This window comes from Melospiza melodia, chromosome 4, assembly GCF_035770615.1.
Source record: "Melospiza melodia melodia isolate bMelMel2 chromosome 4, bMelMel2.pri, whole genome shotgun sequence".
Classification (NCBI taxonomy): Eukaryota; Metazoa; Chordata; class Aves; order Passeriformes; family Passerellidae; genus Melospiza; species Melospiza melodia.
In genome coordinates, this window is record NC_086197.1 from 2,398,186 (window position 1) to 2,424,026 (window position 25,841).

A 25,841-nucleotide genomic window follows, 5' to 3' on the forward strand; every position below is an offset into this window, starting at 1 on the left:
TTTTATAGTAGCAAAAAGGATGTTTCTCTTGTAGCTGCCCAGATTAAAGATATGGGAGCTTTTGAGAGTCACTTTTATACTTGGAGGGAGAAAAAGGAGAAAAAAATATTGATTATATCAAGTTCATCCTCAATGCTCTCATGCTTTATAAAGCAAAATACTAAAATCTGAATTTACAAGTATTTGCATATGTTATCAGCCAGCTGGGGAATCAATACAGAGATGGAATTGATCCAGCTGGACCTGTTGCTGTGAGGAGTGAAGGAGAATTGCAAATGAAATGGTTGTGTTGGGGGCTTTTTGAAAAAACTTCAGTGTGAAATCCTTCTCTCAGTTGTGAGCTGGTATTTGGGCATGGCACAAGTCTGTAACAGAGAATTTGTGGGTCTAAATTTTGGTTTCTTTGGAAATCTCAGAGTGGTTTGGGTTGGGAGGGACCTTAAAGCTGATTTCCATGGCAGGGACACCTTCCACCATCCCAGGGTGCTCCAAGCCCCATCCAGCCTGGCCCTGGACACTTTTCAGGGTGAATTCCATCCTAAAAAACAAATTCCAGGATGGGTACAGGGTTGGCAAACCTCTTATAACCCTACATAGGAATTTCCTGCAGGAAATTCGGAATTCACAGATTTTACTCCAAGAACTACAAAAACACCTGAGAAGTTTGTTCAGGTTGAAAGAGGAATGTCTGGGGAAATGCAGGAGTGCAGCACAATGGAACACTTGGAATGGGAAGGAAAAATAAAAGTTACAATGGAAAAGAATCCATCTGTATTACAGAACATTGCCCAAATACCAGGGTGCTCCAAGCCCCATCCAACCTGGCCCTGGACACTTTTCAGGGTGAATTCCATCCTAAAAAACAAATTCCAGGATGGGTACAGGGGTTGGCAGACCTTTTATAACCCCACACAGGGAAATGTTGAATTCATAGATTTTACTCCAAGAAATGGCTGTGACAGAGGGGACAGTGTGTGTGACATAAAGTGAACTCACAAAAACAACTAAAAGTCTGGGAAAAAGGAAAAAGGGGAATGTCTGGAGAAATGCAGGAGTGCAGCACAATGGAACACTTGGAATGGGAAGGAAAAATAAAGGTTAGAGTGGGAAAAAGTCTGTTTGTAGGACAGAACATTTCCCCAAATAGCTGTGGGATGGCTGAAATGCAGAATTACAGCTCTGGCTTCAATGATAGGAGAGAGATAGAAATGGCCAGTGGGAATAAACCAAACCCATGAGAAATGCAGGAAAAAGGAGCCAGGAAATGCTGGGAATCCTCTTCAGAGGTCACAAAACCCAGTGACAGATGAGGAACGTTTGTAGGAATCTGTGTTTGAATTGTTTGGTCTCGTGTGTCAGCCAGCTGTAGGAACTTGGTGGATTTTGCCTCATTGAGAGCAATGCTGTGATTTTTAAACTTGCAGATCAATGTGTTTGGTGCTGGTGACTCCACTGTGCCATGCTTTCATTTTCCTGGGTCCTGGATTGACTCTGAGCAGGTTTTTAGGGAGCCCAGCTGCCTTAGCTGTGGCTGCTTTTCCTTCAGGAGGCATTCCTGAGCTCAGGGCGTGCTGGGATCCACTCTTGCAAAATCACTGAAAAATTCTCCCTTTCCTTTGATTTAAACATGCTCAGAGCTTGTTCCTCTCTTGCTTCCCTAAATTTAAATTAACTAATTTCCCTAAATTAAATTTGGGCAGAGTTCTCCACCTAATCTGAGTGTACAATGCAGTTTGTTTGGATTCAGTGCTTATCACTCATCCAAACAAAATACCTACATTGTTTTTCATCAGGAATTTTTTATATCCTCAGCTGTTTTTGATTCCTCCTCACTGCTCTCACCTGGTGTTCAAAGCAGCTGCCAGAGACCATCCTTGAAGTCCTTTAGTTGCTTCAGCATCACCAAAACTTGATACTGATCTGTAGATTTTTACAGTTTGGCTTTTGTTGTAGCAGCATCAGCTGTCAGTCAGTTGGTATCAGATTTTCTGCCTTTTCTTGTGGCTGTTTTCACTTGGATCATGAAAACTTTGCCCAGTGAAAAACCTGCTCTCCATATTCACCCCCTCTTTGCTCTCCTGCTGATCCTGACCACCAAAATATCACCTGACAGTGAGACCAAAATTCAGATTGTTTGTGGCAGCAGCATTCAAAAAATTTCATTGCTCTGACACAATTAAAGTGGTTTTGAATATCAAACTCATCCTATTTGGGTACTGCAGCTCATAATTCCACAAAATGAGAATTTGATAGGATTGATCAAGCTGGTTCCTGAGGAAAATTCCCACAAACACCAGCTCAAAAAAAACCACAGACAAAACTTCTTAAAGCAGTGAGAGAAACAGCAACAAGCCTGTGCCATGACATTGTTTCCAGGTTTGTTGGATTGAGAGAGACAGAATATTTTAGGATTTTTATTTTTTTCCAGGAACTTTATTCATGGTCTGTCTCAGGCTGGCGTGTGAGTGTTATTTGTGCTTTTCAAAAAATGGTAATCTTGCACTCGTTATGGCCTGAGGCAGCCAATCTCAGGCAGCAGTGATGGGGGAGATCTAATAAACACAGCTAAACCCAGCTATTTTCCATTGATTTGAAAGAAGACAGAGCTAATCTGTGATTCTTTCTGTTGGGCTCCTGCCACAAGATGAATTTCACCTCCAGCTGCAGAGCAGATTGCACATCTACAAGCCAAAAGAGATTTTCACCCTGATAGCAGAGCTGGATTTCTGTATTTATGGAGTTGTTGTGACTGCAAGGGGCTTTGGGAGGTCCAAGCACCTGCTCAGAGCAGGTTGGTGAGGGCTTTGGCTGGGGGACTGTGGGGACCTCCAGGGCTGGAGATACCACAGCCTCTTACGATCCCTGTCCCTCAGCTGTCCTTGGAGGAAATTGCTTTTTTGACCACTTTAATGGGATCTCTGTCTCCAAAAACTGGCCAAAATGAGGTGGAAACAAGTGGTGGTTAAAGGGATTTCCTCAGATTTTCTCTGACTGAAATTCCCCTTAAAATCATGGCTACTGTAGACCATGGAAGGGCTGCCCTGGCCCAGCACTGTCTCTGCTGAAGTTTTCCCAAAAGAGCTTCATGGATAACCTCAAATTGTCTTCATTTGAGTGTCCAGCACCTCAGGATTTTGTGGGCGTGATCCATGCAGGGATGGAATGGGAGATTTCAGCTGAGCTGAGTTTGTGCTGCTGGATCAAAGCTGAGTGTTTGGGAATGATCCATGAAGAATAGACAGCTCTGTCCATGCACTTGGAATTAATAAAACACTTGGAATTGCCTGTTTTGTTCCAAAACACTTTGGAATTCCAAACACTTGGATGTCACAGCCATTCCTGGATGAGACCCTGGGCTAGCAGGAGGAAAGTACTTGGAGGAAAGTACTTTTTTGACTACTTTCACAGGATCTCTGCCTCCAAAAACTGGCCAAAATGAGGTGCAAACAAGTGGTGGTTAAAGGGATTTCCTCAGATTTTCTCTGACTTTGAGATTTCCCCTTAAAATCGTGCCTGCTGTAGACCATGGAAGGGCTGCCCTGGACTCTGCTGGATTTTTCCCAAAAGATCTTCATAGATGACCTCAAATTGTCTTCATTTGAGTGTCCACCACCTCAGGACTTTCTGGGAGTGATCCATGCAGGGATGGAATGGGAGATTTTAACTGAGCTGAGTTTGTGCTGCTGGATCAAAGCTGAGTGTTTGGGAATGATCCATGCAGAATGGACAGCTCTGTCCATGCAATAAAACACTTGGAATTGCCTGTTTTTTTCCAAAATACTTTGGAATTCCAAACACTTGGATGTCACAGCCATCCCTGGATGAGACCCTGGGCTAGCAGGAGAAAAGTACTTGGAGGAAAGTACTTTTTTTGACCACTTTAATGGGATCTCTGTCTCCAAAAACTGGCCAAAATGAGGTGCAAACAAGTGGTGGTTAAAGGGATTTCCTCAGATTTTCTCTTATTTTGAGGCTTCCCCTTAAAATCCCGGCTACTGTAGACCATGGAAGGGCTGCCCTGCACTCTGCTGAAGTTTTCCCAAAAAAGATTCATGGATAACCTCAAATTGTCTTCCTTTGAGTGTCCAGCACCTCAGGACTTTGTGGGAGTGATCCATGCAGGGATGGAATGGGAGATTTCATCTGATCTGACCTTGAGCTGCTGGATCAAAGCTGAGTGTTTGGGAATGATCCATGCAGAATGGACAGCTCTGTCCATGGAATAAATCCATGAAATCCACTGGGATTTCTCTGGAAGTCACTGCCATTCCTGGATGGGACCCTGGGCTAGCAGGTGACCCTGCCCATGGCAGGGGGTTGGAACTGCATCATCTTGAAGGTCCTTTCCATCTCAAGCCATTCCAGGGTTTTAGGATTCATGCTGATCCTGCTTTGCTTTGAGCTGATTCCCTGTGGTGTCATTTTTGTTTTGCATAAGTGGCCCACCGGACCAATATTTAAGAATTAATTCCATAAAAGCAAACCAGCACCAGGAATTTGAAATCCTCATTCCTGTGCTGCTGTCTGCACCTGGTGCCACCAACAGAAGGGAATTCCCAGCTTAGATTTCATGGACATCACCCCTGGCAGTAGCAATTCCCATTCCTGTGTGCCTCAAAGATGTCTCACACTCATTTTGGGGGTCCTGGAGAAATAACCCCATTGGGAAAACAGAATTTAAACCATGGAATAGTGACAGGGCTGATTTAAGAAGAGAAATTGGAAATGGGAATGATCTAAATGAGGTTTCTCATCATCAGGAGGGGCCATAAATGCACTTGTGCATTTTCAGGTGCATCTCTAAGCCTGAGCACATTTGTATTAACACCACTCCTACAATTACATGCAGATTAGCTGCTTGGCTGAATAGCTGTAAGAACTTGGAATAGATTTGTCCTTTTCACCAAGGTTTTCATTTTCTTTGGCAGCTCTGAGTGTTAACAAATTAGAGATCGATGTTGTAGCAGGGCAGAAAAGTGAAGTGAGCCACGGCTGGGGAGAAACTTCAGAGCCATTAATAGTTGCAGTTAAAGGCATTAGTTAGTGGTGCCTGAAAAACTGAGTTGAAAATTCAAAAGAAAAGGTCAAAAATTGTTCTCTTTTTTCCCCATTTTCTGCTGGTAGCTGAGTTAAGTATTTTACCCTGCTTGCTGCACTCTGAATATCTTTGACATCTTTGAATATCACTGAAATTTTTGACAAAAACCCATCGTGGAATGCAGCAAACACTGGTGGGAAGTGAATTTTCACTGCTGGGAATTTCCATTCTGCAGGTTGCTCCTTTGCTTTGTGGAATCCCAGATTGGTTTGGGACCTTAAACTTCACCTCATTCCAACCTCCACAGGCAGGGACACCTCCCAGGTTTTGTTTGGGTGGGTCTGTGGCATTTTCAACACTTTTGGATACTTTTTGTGGTTTATTTCTCTGTAGGAAAAGGTACTTTGGGTGGTTTTGGGTGTCCCAAATCCTCCCTTGAGTCTGTGACAGTTCAGGCGTCTCTTCTGTCACAGGGACAACCTGGTCCTGATCCAGCTTCTTCCAGGACACAGCAGATAATTTCGAAGTTCCAAAACTTCACTTGGAAGTTTTCTAAAGGTAGAAGAGAGGGAATTGCACTTGAATTTGAAATGGGGAGCTCTGGGCAATCACCACCAAAATCCTGATAATTGCCTTAATCTTATCTTCTTTATCTGGGTGTCCTCTGCAGGCTCAGTCCCAGGTTCCTTCCTTTGCTTTTTTATTTTCTGTGGGGCTTCTCTTTCAGTTTGAAATCCCTCTCCCTGCCTTGCAGCCACTTGTTGCATGTTAAAATATTCTCGTGTGCTGTGAAAGCTCATCCCCTGCTCTGCCCATCGATCTTTAGTCTCTGAGTTGTCCTGAGTTGTGGTGGGAGGGATTTGTTGGCTCCTTCCCCAAAGGCACCTTTGATGCTTTACTTCAGGATTGGAAAACTGGTTTGCTTTGGGCAGTGACCATTTTTTTGTGCAAAGATGCTCCTTTTGGAGAGATTTCATAAAATCCTGATTTTCAGCCCTATAGCAGACCCACACAACTTTCCTCAGTGAGGGCAGTGAGTCCCCTTATTAAAAATTAACTGCTAATAGGGTATAAAAACAAGAATAAAAGTCTTAAATGTTATGTAGGGTCTCAGAATGTGGCTTTGGACATCCTTAGTTTCATCTCTGGAATAAAAACTGCACCAATTGACTGACTAGAGCAGCTGGATCGAATGAGAGCAGTCAGAACTTGTAGAAAGAATAACTTATCTAAAAATTCAAGCCCAGGCCTGATGTGCTGACATTTCAGAAGAAATTCCCTCATCCATAGATCATCTGGAGGCAGAATGAAGATGCAGTGTTATTTGGGAAGCTGTCTGATGTTAAATGCTTGGTTTTCCATAGCTTATTAAAATCAATTCAGGCACAAATAGAGGCTTTAAACTCAAATGAAAATGCCATTGGAATGGTCATATTTATAAAGCTGTAATTTAATGTAATTTGGAACTGGGGTGGAGGCACAAAGCAGCTGATGGTTTTATTCTTTTTTTGGGTCTTTTTTCTTCCCTAATTCCTTCTCTCCTCGCTCACTTGGTGGCAGTTCCAAAGATGAAACATGACTGGAGGTTTTCGAGTTTATTTCTTCTCATCTTGCCTTTTTCTCTGTAGTCCAGAGGAACCCATGGAGCTGCTGCAGGGCTGGAGCCAGGCTGGCAGAGCTGGGAATGTTCCCCTGGAGCAGGGAAGGCTCCAGGGAGAGCTCCCAGCACATGGCAGGGCCTGCAGGGGCTCCAGCAGAGCTGCAGAGGGACTGGGGACAAGGCCTGCAGGGACAGCACCCAGGGAATGGCTCCCACTGCCAGAGGGCAGCCATGGGTGGCATCTTGGCAATGAGGAATTCCTGCCTGGGCTGGCATTGCCAGAGCAGCTGGGGCTGCCCCTGATCCCTGCAGTGCCCAAGGCCAGGCTGGAGCAGCCTGGGATGGTGGCATTGGAATGGGATGGGCTTGAAGGGCCCTTCCCACCCAAACCATTCTGGGATTTGGGACACTCAGAATCCATCCCCAGGGATTTTTATGGAAGCTGGGGATGGAGAAGGGAAGGGAGACCCTTCCTGGAGTGCTGAGGTTCCCAGTGAAGCCCCCAGATCCCAAAATTCCTTCCTAGAGAGGAGTCGGGGTGGGGATGGATCCAATGGCAGGCTGGGAGAGCTGGGAATGGAGGGAATTCCCTGGAGAGGGAGCCTGGGGTGGGATTTTGGGAAGGGATTCCCAGAGCAGCTGGGGCTGCCCCTGATCCCTGCAGTGCCCAAGGATGGGGCTTGGAGCCGCCTGGTGAGTCTTGAGTTTGGACTGAAAATAAGTGAAACAATTTCTTTGTGCCTTTGGAAATCTCTTTTAAGGCCGTTCAGATCTCAGGCTCTGTGTCAACAGGATGATTAAAACAAAATGCTCCCTATTATCCCCAAATGGCTTTGTTAAAGATCCCGAGATGAAATGGCCACAAGTACAATTAAGGGAGAAAAGGAGCTTAACTGCAGCAGAAATGGATTTAAAAGAGGCACAGAAAACTTCCCAATTTGCCATTCAGGGAGCAGGATAATCTTTGCCTGCCGATGCTTTGAGTCTTTTCGTGGGGGAGGATGAGAAGGAGAGAGAAGTCTTTAAATTAAAAATTCTCCCCTGATTCTCAAAGGTGCCAAACAGCCCAAGCCCTTGGTTCCTCTGGTGGGTGGAGCAGGTGCTGAGCTGAGCTGGAGTCAAGCTGGGCTCATTTTTGTCTTTCCCAGCGCTGACTTGAAGCAAAGGGCAGGTTTGTCTCTTTTGTACGCAAGTCAAAAGTCTTTTTTTCTTTGTCCAATCAACTATGTAACTATTAAATTTAATTTAAAAAAAATAATTAAATAGATTGCATGAATGTTACTCTCCTAATGAATCTCTTCAGGGCTTTAAGGGCTTAAAAGCAAGAATTCAGTGCCAAAATCAGTCGTGGTCTATCTGCAGTAAAAAACAGTTTCACCACATTTATAATAAAATAGTGCATATAGGTGAAGCATCTCTGGTGGAATTAAATGAGAGATCTCAAGTTCTCCTGGTTCTTTTGATAATCTTTTATCAGCTTGGATGACACAGGATCTCTCAGAACTTCCCCTGCTTGCAAATCTGAAGATTTTTAGCCCAGAGTGAAACGTGTACTTGTGCTTTGAGTTCCTGCATGCAGACAAAACAGTGACCTTCTGAGGGGCTCCAGGGATTTATTTTCTGACACAGACCTTTGAAATCAGAGCTCTTGAGAGAAATAATTCTCCTCTTATTCCTCCAGCTTTAAGAAGCTTCTGCTTCCACTTTTGCTCAGGGAAAATTATTTCAGTGGCAGACGTGGTGAAAACACTTTCACCAGTGGCCACATCTCATTTTTGTCCTCCTGACTTATGGCATTATTTATATTTTCTGTGGCTCTGTGTTTGTATCAGGGCAAATTGGATGGATTTAAAAATGAAGCTGAAATTCTCTTTAACTTCTCGTTCAGCCTCTGTTTCTTTCAGTTCACTTTGAGGGAAAAGGCACCACTTGTTATTAATTTTTACTGCAATATTTTCATTATCTTTGGCAGAAAACCACTGGGTTTGGGGTTGAAGGGGACTTTAAACTCATTCAGTGCCACCCCTGGCATGGCAGGGACACCTCCCACTGTCCCAGGGTGATCCAAGCCATGTCCAAGCTGGCCTGGGACCATCTTGGACATGTGGGAAGTGAATTTCCATTCTCTGGGTTGCTCCTTCGTTTTGTGGAATCACAGATTGGGTTAATAATAAACCAATAATAAATGTCTGTCTTTGTCTGAAGATGAGGAAGTGATGCTACAGCCCCGTTTTTAATCTGCATTTAGGGAAATGACCACTGCACTTTTATCTGGAGGATTAGGGAAGACTTGAAAAATGAAACTGCATCTCTGGGTTACAGAGAGTTTATCTCTAAAAGGGAATCTGAGTGAGTTTCAGTAGCAGACCTGAGCCAACAAACAGCACACTTCAGCTAAGATAACAGATGATTTCTTGATAGCTTGTAGGATTAAAACTTCTGGGCATAGAGAGCAGCTCAGTTGATCACTTGAACTGCAATTAAAAAGCAGAACAAGTACACCCCGAATATTGTTTTTATGTCAGAAATGCTCCTTCATGCTTGAAAAGGAGAAAAAATTGCAATCGATCCTTACAACTGTTGTGTTCATCTTTATTGACTGGCCCAAAGAAAGATAAATGGCAGCCTAAATAAGATTCCAGTGAGTGCTGGCCTGGGAGGGGACAGGGGGTGATGGAGAACCATTCATCATCCCAGCCCTGGCCATGCTCACCCTGCTCTGAGCTCGTCCTGATGCCTTGAGAATCTGAGCTAGGACTGAGATTAGATGGAGTTAAAGAGCAAAGCAGGGATTTATTCAAAGGTTCTCCTCAATTGTGGTGTTTGTGAGGGTCCCCAGGACGAGCTGAGAGATGAGAATTTGACTCCCAAGTTCTCAGAAGGCTGATTTATTATTTTATGATGCTATATTGTATTAAAGAATGCTATACTAAAGAAAGACAAAGGATACATCAGAAAGCTTAACAAGAATGAATAATAACCTGTGGTTGACTCAGAGAGTCCAACACAGCTGATGGTGATTGGTCATTAATTAAAAACAATTCACATGTTTGGATAAACAATCTCCAGACCACATTCCCGAGCAGCAAAACATGGAGAAGCTGAGGCTTCTCATCTTCCCAGGAGAAGAAATCCTGGCAAAGGGATTTTTCAGAAAATGTCAAAGTGACACTCAATGGCTGCACCTTGGGCAGCAGCAGAGCCCAGCCAGGGCTGCACCCAAGATGAACCAAAACGGCCCCAAAATGCACGAGCGCTGCCGGGGTCTGTCCCTGGGATCAGCTCTGCTCCATTTGCACCTTGCAGTTCATTGTCCCATTGCAGCTTTAGCCCAGGCAGTCCCACCCTGCTTGTTTTTCTCTCTCCAGCCCGCGGGGTTTGTGCTCCTGGGCTGAGATTTGGGGCATTTGTCCTTGGTGCCCAGCTGGAGCAGGAATTGTTTTGTCTCCCTGCTCTCACCATCCCATCATCTGGAGCCCTGGCCCACACACTAAAGCAGCACAGAATGTGAAAAATATAAAGGCTAAAGCTGAGGCATCACTGTGAACCTGCTAAAGCAAAATGTTGGTGCCCAGTGGTGTCCCCAGGAGCTGTGAAGGTGAGGATGAGCCAGGTGGGCACTTTCTGCCTCCACTTTAAGCTTTAACTCTGACTCTTTGTCTGTGGATTCATGGAATTGAGCAGGGGGAAGATTGGAGATGCTGAACTTTGTTGAATTATCCTGGATTTCATCAGAGAATATTTGTTGGCATTTTTAGCACCCTTCTACTCCTTTCCCCTCACCTTGGCCTTTGTTTCACCCTCTCTGGAAGATCTGAGCTGTGTGTCAAGCCCTCCTGGTTGGTCCTGTGTGAGGAACTGGGGCTCATTTTAATCAAGGCTGAACTGTCATTGTGGTCCCATGCTGTGCCTTGCCATGGATCCCATCCTACAGATCCTACAGATCCCACAGATCCCATCTCATGGATCCCGTCCCCTCCCATCCCAAAGATCCCATCCCATCCCACAGATCCCATCCCACAGATCTCATCCTATCTCTTGGATCCCATCCCATTCCACAGATCCCATCCCATGGATCCCATCCTATTCCACAGATCCCATCCCACATATCCCATATCACAGATCCCATCCCATTGCATCCCACCCCACAGATCCCATCCCATTCCACAGATCCCATCCCACCCCACAGATCCCATCCCATCCCCCTGGGCCTGCCTGGGCTTGCTGAGTGCCAGGGGGTCACTGGTGTGAGGAGAATTTCACTTCCATTTGCTCTCTGGACACCAATGATTTATGAAAAAATAAATGAGGGTGCGTGGCAAGCTGGGTTTGAGTGCAAATGAGTGATGAGGAGTGGGGCTGGGCTGGGGAGTGCAGCACAGCTCCCTGCTCCTGCTGATCCAGCCCTGACCTTTGCCTGCAGTGCCTCTTACCCAATTTGTTATCATTTGTGAAAAAATATTAGCCCTGCACTACAATTTTACCCCTGTCTGGAGCTGGCATTTTATTCACTGATTTCAGTACATTTGGAGATTATCGTTCACAGGGAAGAAGCTTGGAAGATGAAATCTTATAGTGGGAAGGGAAAATGTTTTTCTTTGCAATTTTTCGTAGTTGGTGTTGCCTCTTTTGGAATTTCAGGAAGTGTTTTTGCAGGAGTGAGACCTGCAGTGCTCATAAAATGATAAATATTCCTCAGGACATGTTTACTCACCCAGTGACCACAGACCTGTGTCATGTGTGACTTTTATGGAAGAGTGATCTCTCCACTTACAGCCTTTCCCATTTTTTCCCTCCCCTAAAAATGTTTTCATCATATTGCTTTTCCATACATCAATGTCTGAAGCTAAACTGCTTTGTTTTACCCAAAATTAAAATGGGAATGGTGCTTGCCATGGTCTGGATGGTGGCATCCATGTCTGTTACGGAATCATGGAATGGTTTGGGTTGGAAAGGACCTCAAAGCCCCACCAGTGCCACCCCTGCCATGGCAGGGACACCTCCCACTGTCCCAGGGGGCTCCAAACTCTGGCCCTGGGCATTGCAGGGATCAGGGGCAGCCCCAGCTGCTCTGGGAATCCCTTCCCAAAATCCCACCCCAGGCTCCCTCTCCAGGGAATTCCCTCCATTCCCAGCTCTCCCAGCCTGCCATTGGATCCATCCCCACCCCGACTCCTCTCTAGGAAGGGATTTTGGGATCTGGGGGCTTCACTGGGAACCTCAGCACTCCAGGAAGGGTCTCCCTTCCCTTCTCCATCCCCAACTTCCATAAAAATCCCTGGGGATGGATTCTGAGTGTCCCAAATCCCAGAATGGTTTGGGTGGGAAGGGCCCTTCAAGCCCATCCCATTCCAATGCCACCATCCCAGGCTGCTCCAGCCTGGCCTTGGGCACTGCAGGGATCAGGGGCAGCCCCAGCTGCTCTGGCAATGCCAGCCCAGGCAGGAATTCCTCATTGCCAAGATGCCACCCATGGCTGCCCTCTGGCAGTGGGAGCCATTCCCTGGGTGCTGTCCCTGCAGGCCTTGTCCCCAGTCCCTCTGCAGCTCTGCTGGAGCCCCTTTAGGGTCTCTGAGCTCTCCCAGAACATTTTCCTCTCCAGGCTGAACATTCCCAGCTCTCCCAGCCTGACACAAATTAAATATTTGGAAGATGCCAAATCAATATTGAGGCATCAATAACTCCAAAGCACAGGATCAAGTCCAGGTTGTTAAAATAAGGGTTCAGCTGCTGTTGATGCAATCACACAGTGTGGGGTTGTCAGGGTTTTGTTGCCATGTTAACTCCACTCCCTGGGATGCCCATGACTCAAAGCCACGCCAGAGTTCCTGCAAGTGCCAGCAGAACCTTTTTGCTTCTCCGTGCCCTGTTTCCAGCAGCACTCCCAGGAAAATGATTTCAGGGGATTTGGAGCTGCTCAAACTTTGCTTTCTCCCTCCAGCTGGGCAGCCAGGTGCCTTGGTTATCACAGCTGAGGTCCAGCTGTGCTCAGGCTATAAAAACCTCCTGAAAAATGCCACCTCTGTGTTATTGAGACATGGAGCAAAACAACATCCCAGTGATTTATCTCAGCCTGCAGCATCACAGAATTCTTCAGGCTGGAAAAGACCTTTGGGGTCATCAAATCCAACCATTCCCAGCCCTGCCAGGGCCACCACTGAGCTGTGTCCCCAAGTGCCACCTCCACAGGGCTTGAAATCCCTCCAGGGATGGGGACTCCACCCCTGCAGCTTTTCCAATGCCTCACCAGCCTTTCCATGAAGGAATTTTCCCAAATCAAAGCTGAACCTCCCTGGCACAGCATTTTCACACCTAGAAAACTTCTGTGGCTTGGTGAGCATCTCTCACCTCTACTTTGGAAATGAAGGATTTTGTAGAGCTGAGTCAAAGCCATCCCTGGGTTTGGGGGAGATGAAAAATCTCTTCTGGCTTTAGAAATTGAAATTAGCAAGTGATGGAAGCAATCTGGGAGTTTGGAATATTCCAGTAAATCCTCAGAGAGGTGTTTTCAAGGCAAAAAGCAGAAGGGAAATTCCAACCTTTGTTAATTTATTGTGGGATTTTGAAGCTTGGCTCAATGTCACCTGTGAGGCAGGAGGGAGATGTGTGTGAGGAACACAAACAGGGCACTGCAGAGAAATCTAAAATCACTGTTTGGAGTTTAATTTCTAATGAAAATGTTGCAGAGACTCCAGGAACACCTTGTGCTAAATATGGGATTCTTGCCTCATGTCCCTTTAGAGTTTGTTCCCCAAGAGCCATTCCTTTTGCATAATCAAGACACACTTATTTAAAAAAAAAAAAAGTGATTTCTGAAACTCTGTCATTTTATGGTGAAGTTTTGACAGTTTTTTGAAACAGCTTAAATCCCAAATCAGCTTTATTGACTAGATATTATAAGTGATCCTAACTGAAATCTGTATTTAATCTGTTTTTTCTTTCCAGAGTGCCCAGTTCTACAAAGTCACCACTGAGCAATACCAAAAAGCTGCTGATGAAGTCTCAGCTCGTTTCAAGTGAGTCCCCCCTGTTTTTTCCTGGCAGCTGGCTGAGTTCTTACCCCATTAAAATGCACAATCACTCCCCTTTCCTCCCTCACAGATCCTATCAGGCTGTTGAAAGGAGGGAATTTGGGAGAATTTGGAGGCCAATGTGTAGGAACCACAAGCTGCAGGGAAATGGGCTGCACACTTTGTGTACATTTATTAATTTCTAGTTGATAAGAAGCATGAATTAGTCTAAAAATAGATTTGATGGAGCACCAAAAATGAGGTTCCAGCTTTGCATCACAATGGCGCCACGGGAAGGATTTAAATGAGGAATTTCACTCTGCCCTCAGCAGCGAAGGTCAGATGGAATAATTTTTATTAGTGCTGAAGAAAGTGAAGTGAAGATCTGGTAATTGATGGATCAAAGTGACAGTGACCCCTGGCCTTGGACCTTCCCTTTGGGCTGCTCCATCCCTCAGGCTCCAGGGCCCATTCATCATTTCAGTGAGGACACAGAACTTTTTACAGCCTCAATTCTCTCCTCTAACCAAGAAATGCTGCAGAAAAAATGAATTATTCTGCCGCGATTTTCGTAGATTTGTGGAGGGATTTTCTTCTGGTTTTGTGTTTTGTTTTGGTTTTTGATGGGCAGGAAGAGAAAAATCCTTTCTGAGCTGCTGATAATGACACAAATATAATTTTAAAGTATAAGAAAAACTCATTTTATCTCTTTAACAGCAGGAATTGTTGAATATTCTTGGGTGTATATATAAAAATTTTGTAGTGTTTAATGGTCAGACTATATTGAACACTGAATTAATCTGTCCTTAAACAGGATGACCATTGATCAAGGGCAGATTTAAACATAATTTAGAGGGTTTTCCACCATGTCTGCAAATCCAGGAAGGTTGGGATGAAATTCCCACCTGGGTGTCTCCTTCCTCTGTTACAGGGGGATATTTTCAGCTTTCTAAATCAAATGATTGCCTCATTTCACATGCATTATTCCAAAAGAAGCTTTTGGTGGGATTTGAGGTTTTGCTGAAGGGCTCTGGATGGGTTTAGTGGGCAGAGGTGGGTTTGGGATTGGGTTTTTCCTCCTGGTACATAAAGGATTTCCTAAATAAATCCAATTCTTTGGGTTCCTGTCTGTGCACAAATGGAGCTGTGGATGGAGCAGGGGCCAGACCTGAGCATCAAAGAAATTTAAGAAAATTTAGAAATTTAAGAAAATGAAGAAAATCATTTTATAGGGTGCAGAAATCAAGGAATATTTACTGAGGAAGATTTGGACAGGGAATCACATTCCTAACCCTTGATGGGATTGGAGTTTTCTTAATTTTCTAGAAACTAAAGGTATAAATTGAAATCATCATTTGACTGCTCTGTAATAGCAGTACTGCAATCACTGTCCTGCTTTTCCACCTCAAACCTAATTTCCTAAAAATTATTGGGAATTTTTACATCTCTGTGGATCCAGTATTGGTTCATTGCCTTCCAAGAAAACAAAATGAAAGAAAAAAGTGCCTGAAATATGCACATAAATTGTGGCAGATTTGATGAAGTGCCTGAAATACCAATATTACTTTACAATTTCAAGGTTTTTTCCTTACATAAAATCCTTTTAAACACAGTGTCTCTTTATTGAAGGTTTCAGTGCAGGAGGTGTTATTTTATCACTGCCTCTTTTATGGAGCTTGATGGATAAATGAGGAATGATTTAGTGAGACCTGAAGATGCTCTTTTGGCACTTCTCATGTGCAGTTTAATTGCACGTGAGGATTGAGAGGACAGAGGCTCCAGTGGTGTTTAAAGAGTTGTTTAATTGGCTGTAAAAGAAGAATTAAATAAGGTTGAGCTGCTAAATTTTGTTAATGCATAAAGCCATGTGCTGCCTGTGATTGCAGGTTCCAAGTGCAAGATTAATGGATCTAATTGTGGTGTTGGTAGCAAATAGTCTGACTTTATTTTAGGCATGTCTAGAATTAGGTGCCCAGTTTTAGTGCTATAACTTGAATTTCTTCCACTTTTTAAGCTGCATCACTTCCCAGAGCAAGAAGTAGATGGTGTTGTTATATATTTAATATTTCCTGGATTTTCCTTCCTCCATTTAATCCCTGAAATTACATCAAGTGTAGCTTCATCAGTCTTTAGGGATAATTAAACCCCATTAAAAGGGGAAAAATACAAATATCCCACATGGGTTTGGATCAGAGACCTGGTAAGTCTTATGTCTGCAGTTCCTGTTGCTGCCTGCATTAAAGTGAAATTCCAAATATCCACGAGGAATGTTTTATCTCCACCAAAGCCCTGATTCACATTGATCAAATTGGGAATTATCAAATGCTCCATCTCTTTGCCAGCCTACTTCCCATTGATCAAATCCTAAATGAGCAGGTTCAGGCAGTTCCTGCAGTCCCCAAATCACATTAAAACAACATTACAGGGCCATGCTGCCCCTCCTAAAGCTGGAATTATCTTCCCACAGTTCCATTATAACCCCAATTATTCCATTATGAACATGGCTCTGTTCTAATGAGGAGTTTACACAAGGAGAGAAGAATGCAACGTTACAGGAAGAGCTGGGCTTTGGGCAAGGATCTGAACTTTTCCTAATCAAATTCCCCCTTTGTTTTGTGGGTTTTTTCCCTTAATTTGGAGGGCTGGGAGCGGGAAATTCGGCAGCTGCAGCGGTGACATTTTATTCCCCCGTGGTGTCTGGAGCCAAGTGACATCTTCATTATTCATTTAAGAAGCAGAGAGGGCAAAGGCAGCCTAAAAGAAATGTTTTTATCTTCAGTGGGTTTTGATTTCTGGTGGCATATTTAGCATTCATAGCTGTGCAGCAGTTTTTCCTAAATATTCTGCCTAAATATTCCTCTCTGCTTTGCTGTCTTGTGGACAGCATGGAATTGCTTCTTGCTGCTGGGGTTTTTTGGGAAAAACTTCATTCCCAGCCATCCAGACTGATGGAAACCCCAAATCCTCCTGGGGGATTGACTGATCAGTTTGGGGTGAGGTTCCCCCCAGTAATGGAATGAATTCCCCAAAGTTTGGGCAGTGACAGTGGTGATCCAGAGGATGCAGCTGGAAGTGTTGGGTGTCTATTCTGAATCACAGATTTAGAATAAATACAGGAAAAATACAGTTTTGTGGTTAGGTCCCAGGTTTGGGCCCCCCCCACTTTCACTGTGTATGTGTGGTGTAAATTTATGTCAAATTTACACCACACAAATTTTCTCTTTGGTGGGTTTTGATTTCTGGTGGTGTATTTAGCATTCATAGCTGTGCAGCAGTGCTTTTTCCTAAATATTCCTGAATATTTCCTAAATATTCCTCTCTGCTTTGCTGTCTTGTGGACAACATGGAATTGCTTCTTGCTGCTGGGGTTTTTTGGGAAAAACTTCGTTCCCAGCCATCCAGACTGATGGAAACCCCAAACCCTCCTGATCAGTTTGGGGTGAGGTTCCCCCCAATAATGGAATGAATTCCCCAAAGTTTGGGCAGTGACAGTTGTGATCCAGAGGATGCAGCTGGAAGTGTTGGGTGTTTATTCTGAATCACAGATTTAGAATAAATACAGGAAAAATACAGTTCTGTGGTTAGGTCCCAGGTTTTGGGCTCCTCCACTTTCACTGAGTATGTGTGGTGTAAATCTGTGTCAAATTTACCCCACACAAATTTTCTCTTTGGTGGGTTTTGATTTCTGGTGGTGTATTTAGCATTCATAGCTGTGCAGCAGTGCTTTTTCCTAAATATTTACTAAATATTCCTCTCCTGCACTGCCACGCTGGTGCACAGCATGGAATTGTTTCTTGCTGCTGGGGTTTTTTGGGAAAAATTTAATTCCCAGCCATCCAGACTGATGGAAACCCCAAACCCTCCTGATCAGTTTGGGGTGAGGTTCCCCCCAGTAATGGAATGAATTCCCCAAAGTTTGCTTGGACACTGACAGTGGTGATCCAGAGGATGCAGCTGGAAGTGTTGGGTATTTATTCTGAATTTGTGATTCAGAATAAATACAGAGAAAAATACCTTTTTGTAGTTAGGTCCCAAGTTTGAGCTCCTCCACTTTTATTGTGTATGTGTGGTGTAAATTTGTGTCAAACTACTTGAGATTGTTTCTTCAAAAACTCTGTGCAGTTGCAAAGAGCTCCTCCACAATTAATCTCAGAATGTCTGAGCCCCTCTAAAGGGGCTTTAGTCCTTTATTATGAATCTTTTGGACATGATTGTCTCCATCAATTCCCATAGAAGGAGTGGGAATAAATGACAAATAACCAATAAATGACAAATCACCAATCACCAATAATAAATGACAAATCACCAATAAGATATATAATATCTTTCTTTAATTAGGATTTTTCAATCACAAAGCCCAGGTCATTAATATTTACTGAAAATAAAATTTAAGACATTAATATGATCAGAAAATCATAATAATGTGTGGTTTGACTGGGAGGGACCTTAAGGATCATCCAGTTCCACCCCTGCCATGGACACCTCCCACATGAAGTTCTGTTTGATGCTCAGCTGTGAATATTTGAAATATTCCCAATATTTCCTGGGTGTTCTGAGTGATGCTGTTGTGAGCTGTGAAGCTGAGAAGGAGCACAATGAAACCACAGTAAATTAATAACAGCAACACTTGGATATTCAGATATAATTATGTCACAAAGCTGTGGTGCCAATTCTGTGGACACTGAGGGAAAAAAAGCAGGGTAGAGAGAAAATCAGCTTTTTATTGATGACTTTGGAGCGAGTCCAGGGAAGTGTGGCTTTATTTTCTGTCCTCGTTACCCTTCTGATGTTGGGGCACATATGGTGACTTTTAAAGGGCTCTTGCACTGCCTGTAAATTAAAAATATTGATAGTTTCTTAATGCAAATATCTTCACTCACCATCATGGTGCATTCACATAACTCTGTAACACAGAAATCTGTGGTGCAGAGAGCCAGGCAAAGAATTTGTGCTTTATTTCTCCTTGTGCAGAGACAGACTTGCACCTTAAATAACATCACTGATTCCCAAAATGGTTTGGGTTGAAGGGACCTCAAAGCTCATCCCATTCCACCCCCTGCATGGGCAGGGACACCTTCCTTGGACCAAATTGCTCCAGCCTGGCCTTGAATTAAAAGCAGCTGCTTTTAAACCTGAAGTTAAACTACAAATTACCAGTTATTTATGAAATCCCACCTAGTGTTTTGTCAATAGCAGAAAATAGGAAGCTACAAAAAAAATCCTGCAGGCTTTGTGCCTTTAGTTCAGCTTTTTTTTTTGCTTAGCCAAGGGCAGTGAGCTGTGCACAGAAACCTCCTGAATTAATGTTTTCTTTTACAAATACAGCAAATATAAGTGGTGCTTTGTCAGGACAGAGAATCACTGCAGGGTTGTTGGCCTTGGTGATGCTGTTGCTGGTGGTATCCTTGATTTTTTTGTCACATGGATGATGGTCCAGGTTCCTCCTGACGTCCCCTAGAGAGTGCTGAGGTGTTACTGGCTCTGGGGTCTTCAAAGGGACATGAGAAGTTGTTTATTGCATGAATATATCAGTCTGAAAGGCAAAGAGTTCAAGGTGTTAAAGTCCCTGCTAAAGCTTTCTGGCATTTTTTTGGGAGTCCCAAGCTGGAGCAGCAGCTGCAGGCACCACAGCCCCTTTTTCTTCTTTTTTTCTTTTTGTTCTTCTTCTTTCCTTCTCTTCTTGTTGTTGTGGTTGTTGTTTCTTGCCCCCCATTACAGGGCACTTTATTCATAAAACATCCAATCAGCAAAAAAAAACATGATTCTAAAACATTCTTTCTAAACCAATGTGAACTTGATTCTAATGTGCAAAAGTAGTACGAAAGTAGTGTCAGTTCTTACCTAAAAACTACACATATAATATTATCTATATCTCTATATATCTATATCTCTATATCTATATCTCTATATCTGTATCTATATCTATACCTATGTATGTCTATATCTATATATCTATATCTGTAATATTATCTATAGAGTATTATCTAAACCTATAATATTATCTGTTTTCTTCCTTAAAATTTACATGTATGAGTTTATCTATCTACCTGAATAGTTCTATCTATTTACACATGTAATTTTATCTGTTTATGTGAATAATTCTACCTATTATAGTTGCAAGGTTCTGTTTTTGTTATGTTTGGAGCTAAGTTGCTGAACTTTTAAACTAGGCTTTAGGGCCTTTACTAGCTAGCACAGTTTCTTAAGGCTTAAAATATATTTCTACTAACTTAAAACTATAACTTACACTTCCACATCCTTAAAACTTAAACCTGCACTTCTACTTCATATCTATGTGGCTTAATAGATCTTGATTTCTCTAAAGGCTTTAATTCAAGCCCTGCATTCATCTCTCTCTCTGAGGAACTCGGAGAGGCCTGCACTCCAACCAGAGAGGTGCGAGCTGTTTGTAAGCGATGCTGGGAATGAAAGAGTTAAATGCCACAGCTCAGCTCAGCCCCTCAGCTTTTCTTAGCAACAGAGGTACCCAAAGGTCTCATTCCTCCTTCTGCTCTTGCACCTCTTCACACACAGCTGTGCTGCCACCAGGAGAGGTTTCTGGAGTGCTTCAGGCAGAGGGCTGTGATCTCAAACACGTTTCCCTGCACGAGCCAGGTGTGGCTGCAGTTTTCCTGCATGGAAGTGCTGCTGTCGCCCCTGTTAGCTTGAAACCAGCCCTGGTTCTGAGTGCACAGAGCTGCTGCAGCTGGGAGGAGACTTCAATAAACCTTTCCAGCCTCTTGTTCACCCTGCGCATCCCAAACCCTATTCCTTTTGAATAAACTCTTTCCTTTGCTCAGTTCTTTCACTCAGGGCTTGGATTCACCTGAGGGGCTGCAGGAGCAGAGCTCACTCAAGAAATCTCTTGGACTTTGTGCTGCTTTGTACAAGAGATTGTGCTTTGACCAAGGGACCTTAAAAATCACCCAATTCTCGTTTAGAGAGGGGATTTTGGTGGGCTGAGGGCTACGGGAGCAGGGCTGCGGGCTACAGGAGCAGAGCTCACTCAGGAGTTCTCTTGGACTTTGTGCTGCTTTGTACAAGAGATTGTGCTTTGACCCAGGGACCTTAAAAATCAGAAATTAGGAGGGGATTTTGGTGGGCTGGGGGCTACAGGAGCAGAGTTCACTCAGGAATTCTCTTGGACTTTGTTTTGTACAAGAGATTGTGCTTTGACCCTTACAAATCACCCAGTTCCAGTTTAAAGAGGGGATTTTGGTGGGCTGAGGGTTATAGGAGCAGAGCTCACTCAAGAGTTCTCTTGGGCTTTCTGTTCCTTTGTACAAGAGGTTGTGCTTTGACCCAGGAACCTTAAAAATCATCCAGTTTGAGTTTAAAGAGGGGATTTTGGTGGGCTGAGGGTTATAGGAGCAGAGCTCACTCAAGAATTCTCTTGGACCTTCTGCTCCTTTGTACAAGACATTGTGCTTTGACCCTTAAAAATCAGCAAGTTCCAGTTTAGAGAGGGGATTTTGGTGGGCTGGGGGCTACAGGAGCAGAGTTCACTCAGGAATTCTCTTGGACTTTGTTTTGTACAAGAGATTGTGCTTTGACCCTTACAAATCACCAAGTTCCAGTTCAGAGAGGGGATTTTGGTGGGCAGCAGCTCCCCTGTCTCAGTTGCTCTGCACCTCTAAAGGAATCAGAGAATCCTTTGGCATCTCAGAATTCCCTAAAGGCACTTTGCAGTTTGTTTACCTGTGATTGTCACTTCAGCTATGACAATTTTGGGTTTCCCTGCAGCCACTCAGGTATTTAACTTGGTTTCTTTGATCAGTGCAGTCCATTTAGGAGCAAGGGCTGGATAAAACATGAATTGTGCATTTGGATGCAGATCCCTTCAGAACAAAGGGGAACCTGGTGAAATATTTGTGTGTTTGTCTTTCACAGAGAATCTGGGCATGAGGATGTGTTTTCATTGACATCTCTGAGCTCTGATGTGGAATTTAAACTATTTAAACTTGCTTGTTTGGTCAGGAGGCTGGATTGAAGCTCTGATGGTGTTTTTGAGAGTTACATTAACTTTTAAAACCCATTATTCAAAATTTAGCACATTAATAAAGAGGGCAAGTCAGTTCTTTCCATCTTTGGCATAATCTTTTTTTTTTCCCCTTTCTAGAAATCGTGGATACATTCATTAAATCTCCCCTCAGGCTATCCCCAGCTTTTCCCACAGTGAGATCCTTTACTCTCTGTAATGGAGAAAGCAATCTTATATTGTGGGATAACTCTGGGAGAAAGCAATCTTAAAATGGAGAAAGCAATCTTAATATTAAGAAAGCATCTTGAAATTAATGTTTGTAAAGCACCAAGTCAGGAGTAGGAATTTTTTAAAAAAAATCTATTAATTAATATGTAAAATAAAATATTTTCTGGGAGGGGGAACAGGTAGAACAGGGTAATTATTGTAGGATATTGTTGTGAGGGGATAACTGTGTAGGATATTGTGGGATAACTCTGTGAGAAAGCAATCTTAAAATTAAGAAACCAAAATTAAAATTACTGTCTGTAAGACACCAAGTCAGGAGTAGGAATTTTTTAAATTTTCTGTTAATTAATGGAATTATTTTAAATTAACTGTGTAGGATGGAGTGGGATAACTGTATACGATATGGTGAGATAACTCTGTGAGAAAGCAATCTAAAAATTAAGAAAGCAATCTTAAAATTAATGTTTGTAAAGCACCAAGTGAGGAGTAGATTTTTTTTTTTAATTTTTCTATGAATTAATATGTAAAATAAAAGATTTTTTAGGAAGGGGGACAGGTAGAACAGGATAATTACTTTAGGATATTGTTGTGGGGAGATAACTGAGTAGGATGGAGTGGGATAACTGTGTAGGGTATTGTGGGATAACTCTGTGGGAAAATTTCCCTGTGGAAGGGTAGTTAGAACTGGATGAACTTGATGATCTTTAAAGTCTTTTCCAAGCTGAACCACTCTGTGATTTTATGATCTGCAGGTCCTTTCCCTATTTAGAAGGTTCTTTTCCTGTTCAGGGTGTGTTGAAAAGAGAAATGTGTTCATCCATTGCTGCTTTTCTCAATTTTCTCCATTTTTTGCATTTTCTGCATCTCCATTTTCAAGCATTTTCTGCTTACAGAGAAACCCAAAGTCATTTTAAAGAAATAATTTTCATTTCCCTGTGAAAGAATCAAGTGAAACTCTTCCCTCACACCTTGGTGGCCTCCTGGAATTGGTTCTGATTCTCCTTTGGGGATTTATTTATAAAAGTTTATTTATTTATAAATAAATAAATTATTTTGGAATATAATTTATACTGGGAGTTATACTGGGAATGAGTGCTGGGGGAGTTCCTGGATGCCCCCATTGGGACCATCCCTGCTGTGGCTGCAGGTTTGGGAGCTGCTCCTGAGGAATGAGCAGCTCCTCCTGGTGTGTTTGGCATTCCAGGGCACATCTGGCTGCCTCCTCCCTCCCCAGGTTTATTCCAAACAAAGAGTAAAGCCTCTTGATTTAATACTTTATCCTTTGTTGGGATTTCCTGTGAACACCAGTCACAGATTTCCCAATTACAGCATTAAAGCTGGGAGGTTAAACCCCACAGCAGCTCCTTTTTGTTATTAATTTGTTCTGTATTTCCTAATCTTTTGTGGCTGAGATTTACAAATACCTTTTCTAAGGATGTTTTTAATGAGGCCAAGCCATCTGTAGGATCAAATCCTACAAATCTCACTTGGGAGCCTCCAGCACACACCTGCCTTTGGGGAAGGGAGAATATTTCCCAGAGCTGCTGGTGGGGTTTTTTTAAGGACAATTCACCTGTTCCTGGGTACAGGGTGAAGAATGAATTACAAATTATCTCTGTTACCAAATGACATGTGGTTCCTCTCTTTTATTTTAATCTCCTTTCCAGGAGTGTTGGAAAATCAGGGGGAAAAAATACACCACAGCCATTCTGCTTGGAGTGCACCTGAGGGAAATCACAGCTTAAAGGCAAAGTGGGCAGTAAATATTTGGGGAAAGAATCTCAAATCATGGAGGTGGTTGTAAAAGTCTGTCAGACTCAGAAAATAAGGTTTGTAAAATGAGTATTTAGGTTTCTTTAAAGTGGTTAAATCATAGGATCACAGAATGGTTTGGGTAGGAAGGGTCCTTAAAGGACATCCTGTGTGTCATGGATGCCATGGGCAGGGACACCTCCCACTGTCCCAGGAGGCTTCAAACCCCAACCTTGGGCATTGCAGGGATCAGGGGCAGCCCCAGCTGCTCTGGGAATCCCTTCCCAAAATCCCACCCCAGGCTCCCTCTCCAGGGAATTCCCTCCATTCCCAGCTCTCCCAGCCTGCCATTGGATCCATCCCCACCCCGACTCCTCTCTAGGAAGGGATTTTGGGATCTGGGGGCTTCACTGGCAATCTCAGCACTCCAGGAAGGGTCTCCCTTCCCTTTGCCATCCCCAGCTTCCATAAAAATCCCTGGGGATGGATTCTGAGTGTCCCAAATCCCAGAATGGTTTGGGTGGGAAGGGCCCTTCAAGCCCATCCCATTCCAATGCCACCATCCCAGGCTGCTCCAGCCTGGCCTTGGGCACTGCAGGGATCAGGGGCAGCCCCAGCTGCTCTGGCAATGCCAGCCCAGGCAGGAATTGCTCATTGCCAAGATGCCACCCATGGCTGCCCTCTGGCAGTGGGAGCCATTCCCTGGGTGCTGTCCCTGCAGGCCTTGTCCCCAGTCCCTCTGCAGCTCTGCTGGAGCCCCTGCAGGCCCTGGAAAATACAAATTAATACAGATCAGTTCCCCTTCTCCTCTTTCAGAGGGAATGGGTGCCACAGCAATAAGTTTATAAATTCTGTCAGGTTTTCAGTTCACTACCTGAATATAAAACCCCTCAGTCCCACAGATCTGCGCTAAAAGAAACTCCTGAAATCCTCATAATTTCCCCTTCCAATTGCAGTCCCTTAAACACAACCCACGTTTTCCTGGGGTCTCTATTTTGTGTATTGTAGCACAATACACATTTTTCAAGCTGGAAGGGGAATAATTTGATCCTGCATGGAAAGAAATGAGCAAAGCAGTTATTCCTTTCAAGCTTCCCTTGCCACTTAGCGTGGCTCCCACTTCCAAGGCATTTAGGAGCTCCATTAAGCCCCTGGGTTTGCTCCTGTGCATGCATTAGGAGCAGAGCTGGGGTAATATGGAACAGATTTGCTGTATCATGGACACATTTATGAAGATTGATAACAGCCAGGGCTCGGTGTTAACTTTTATTTTCAAACAGGCTGCAGGAGAAACTGCCTGGTATTGCTTGGAGGCTTTGATTTATGAAAAGGTTTGCTGCCTGAAAAAGACATCCCATAAAGCAGCTCTGCTGGCAGGAGCATTATGAAGTAGGGTTGTGAGTAGAGCAAACAATAACTAACTGTAATTATGTTCATTATTGTCTCTATGAACTCCCTGTACCTTTTAGGGGGGGATTTTGCACTTATTCCCTCCTCAGCTTTTAAGTGGACTCACCTTTCCCACTGAGTGGGATGAAGGTGAGAAAATCCTGCTGGTTTCTAGTGGCAGCACCCCCAGAGAGGCTTTTTTTTGTTTGTATGGAATGAAAGAGGTCACTGAAATTATACCTGCTTGCACAAATGATGCCAGGAGGAGGAGGAGGAGGAGGAAAGGTCTGTGGTGAAAAATGCTGCTTCTCTTACAATTCCCATCACTGATTCATTTTCCCCTAAATTATGGCTGTTCTCTGAGGGTTATTTCACACTGTTGCATTTAAGCCCCTTCAAAACAAACCCAAAAATCCCAACATGATGGCAAAGATCACCAGGTTTCAGAACTATTTTCTTTCTCTCAAACCATCCTTTGTGACAAGATGAGCCTCAGGAGCAGCAAGATGAATTCTTCACACAGCAGCAATTAGCAGAAAACTTTAGTGAGTAACAAATTGAAATCAAGGGGCACGACCTAACTGGGGAAAATGTGAGTGGTTAATCTAAAGTTTGTCAAACTTGAGCTGCTTTAACTTAAAAGCATCCCTTCACCAAACCACCTGAAGACCTTGCAAAAAGAAATCAGAGCTCGAAAATTGTGCTGAGGTTATAAAACACAAGGATGACTTTCTTGGAGCAGAGTGAGCTCTGTTAAATAAGGCAGTGTCTAATTAATGCTGCCAGCACAGGGAGGGGGCGAGGAGAGACCTTGGAAAGGTTTTTGTGAGCTGGCACTGAGGT

General features: G+C 43.6%; 1 protein-coding gene across 1 annotated transcript in view; it reads left to right on the plus strand.

Moving 5' to 3' along the window:
* The window catches only part of CHCHD3 (coiled-coil-helix-coiled-coil-helix domain containing 3), a 155,150-nt gene that overhangs the window by 112,013 nt on the left and 17,296 nt on the right, over positions 1-25,841 (plus strand). The window contains exon 7 of the mRNA XM_063153648.1: positions 13,584-13,654. Coding sequence (XP_063009718.1) covers positions 13,584-13,654 — 71 coding nt within the window. The remainder of the gene's footprint in view (positions 1-13,583; positions 13,655-25,841) is intronic.